The 2,530-nt window shown below is 43.7% G+C and overlaps 1 protein-coding gene across 1 annotated transcript in view; it reads right to left on the bottom strand.

Moving 5' to 3' along the window:
* Positions 1 to 1,171, bottom strand: part of LOC103212875 (cytochrome P450 2C18-like) — a 35,489-nt gene extending 34,318 nt beyond the window's left edge. The window contains exons 1-2 of the mRNA XM_007958802.2: positions 1,006 to 1,171; positions 673 to 822 (exon numbers count right to left, since the gene is read on the bottom strand). Of these exons, the coding sequence (XP_007956993.2) occupies positions 673 to 822; positions 1,006 to 1,126 (271 nt within the window). The 5' untranslated portion in view covers positions 1,127 to 1,171. The remainder of the gene's footprint in view (positions 1 to 672; positions 823 to 1,005) is intronic.
* Positions 1,172 to 2,530: the final 1,359 nt, after the last annotated feature.

Below are 2,530 nucleotides of genomic sequence, written 5' to 3'. Positions count from 1 at the left end.
TGTCCTCTTGACTAGTGTTTCCCAGTGAAATGTTCCGGAATAAGTGTCCTGCAATAATACTATGCTCTTTAACCTTTGAGAAAATGAGACTCAAAATCTTCTATCTTCATGCCTGGGAAGAGGAAGATTCAAAGAGTCTTTTATATACACATTATATATACTAAAAGCACATTATATATACAAAAAGACTCTTTGAATCTTATTCTTCATAGGCATGAAGAGAAGATTTTGAGTCTCATTTTCTCAAAGGGAATATGCACATCAGAAGCTCTACTGGTGTAGTGGGTAAGGCATTTGACTGCTAACCAAAAGGCTGTGGATTCAAACCCACCAGCCACTCCTCAGAAGGAAGAGTGGGCAGTCTACTTCTGAAGAGATACTGCCTCTGAAACCCAAGGAGTGGTAGCTATGAGTCGGATTCAACTCGACAGCAGTGAGTTTGGTTTTGTTTTTATGGTTCTACATACCCAGTAGGTATATAATCATGTGCTCACACACACTGCATAGGTGCAGAGACGCTTCCTTCTTTTTCCTTCAAACCGTTGCTCCTCCTCCTAGAGACTGAGTCCTCATGCACTAGGAAGAACTTGAATGCCCTGAAATGCTTCCAAGGATGCCCCTAGAGAACAGAGTGTTCTGAGAAGGTCCTAGATAGAGTAGACAATCACCCACCCTTGGTTTTTCTCAACTCCTCCACTAGGGAGCAGGCTTCCTCCTGAACGCGGTCCTCAATGCTCCTCTTCCCCATCCCGAAATTCCGCAGGGTCATGAGAGAGAAGCGCCGAATCTCTTTCCATGACTTTCCGTTGTTGAAAATGATTCCTACCAGGTGGAATAAAAGAAGGTAGAGTGAGAGTCAAGGAAGAGGATGCTAACCTAAGCAGCCACATTGGATGGGCCAGCCTCTGCCTGAGTAGTTCTTCAAAATCTATTCTCACTTGTCAATTAACCTCCCCCTATACCGGCCCCACCCCCAATCCCCACCCCACAAGGCAGCCAACCTACCAAGTCCCTTATTAGCTTTTTCAACCACTGGGAAACTGCCTCTTCCAGAAAACTCCTCTCCCTGATCAATCAAGGCTTCCTTCACTGCTTCATATCCATGCAACACCACTGCGGGCCTCATGCCAAAATACAGAGTGAACACGGGGCCATAGGTTTTTGAGAACTGGGAAAACAAAATGAATGTAAATATTAGCAAAAGTAGTCACTGTTTCCTCTACATTCTGTGCATGATTCATACTCACATGATTGTTATTGTATTAATGAGGTCTTATTTTGCTATTCAAAGCTTCAAATATTCCTGAATTTTACATATATATCTTTGATGGTAGGGAGTTCTGGTAGCATAGTGGCTAAGACACTTGCCTGCTAACCAGACGGCTGGCGGTTCAAACCCACCAGCCACTCCTCGGAAGGAAGGTTGGGCAATCCTACTTCCGTAGTGATACTGCCTCGGAAACCCAAGGAGGGGTCGCTATGAGTCGGGTTTGACTTTACGGCACATAACAACAACAACAACATCTTTGATGGTGACTATTAAGGCTGCCATTTAAGGAGGGCCTCCGTGTGCCAGGGAATGGACTGGGCCCTTGGTCCTCACATTATTATAATCAACTGTCATATCAAAACCTTGAGCATGTTTATTTACCACCATTTTATAAACAGAGGAACTGAGGTTCACGGAATTTCAATTTAGTTCCCAGTGTTCCACAGCTGATAAATAGAAGATCTAAATTTGAACCACTGCTGGGTGGACCTCTGGCACCTGAGCAATTTTTCAGTCCCAATGCCCACCTTTGGACCAACATCCAGCTGACTGATTTGGGATCACCTATAAACCTCTTCCCACGGGGATTCTAATCAGTGTCACTGTGGTGGATGCTAGAAATCTGTTTTCAAAAATCACCCCAGGTGATTCCAAGGCAAGAGCAGTTTGTGATCCACGGGTATTACTGACACAGAAAGAGAGCGGGCACCACAGAGGCAGTGACAGGACAGGCAGATCTCGTGGAACAAGCATTTCTTCCATCCTGCAGCTTTCCAGGCAGCAGCTCTGTGCAGAGTCCAGAAGGACCCTGTCACCACCATGGCTTCCCTGATGACTGCTATCTTTCACTCACCCACACTGGTTCTTAGACCACTGCTGTTCCCTTGACATCAGTAGTAATCTGCTTCTATGGAGAAGTTTAATTTCCTGAATAATCTGGACAAAATACATGGCTTACACAGTAGATGATTCATGGGATGAAATCTCTAATTACCAAATTCTTCCAACACCATTTACATTCGGCCAAAATATCACAGGAAATGGTTATGAAACAATGAAGGGTGGCCATACTCTCTCCTTCTGCCACATCACCACCTTAGGAATCCTTATTGATTTGCTTCTGTTTTATAATGATCTTCATATTTATCTTCTCCCATAATGTTTTACTTCATTCCTCTGTTTCTCACAATGGAGATTTAAAAAAAAAAAAAAGGCAGTGGAAATAGCAAAATCCACATGGACTATTTTGTTTTACAATGA

The sequence above is a fragment of the Orycteropus afer genome, unplaced genomic scaffold (assembly GCF_000298275.1).
Source record: "Orycteropus afer afer isolate SDZICR_OR568_19922 unplaced genomic scaffold, OryAfe1.0 scaffold01134, whole genome shotgun sequence".
NCBI classification, from domain to species: domain Eukaryota; kingdom Metazoa; phylum Chordata; class Mammalia; order Tubulidentata; family Orycteropodidae; genus Orycteropus; species Orycteropus afer.
This window is presented reverse-complemented; position numbering and strand designations above follow the sequence as displayed.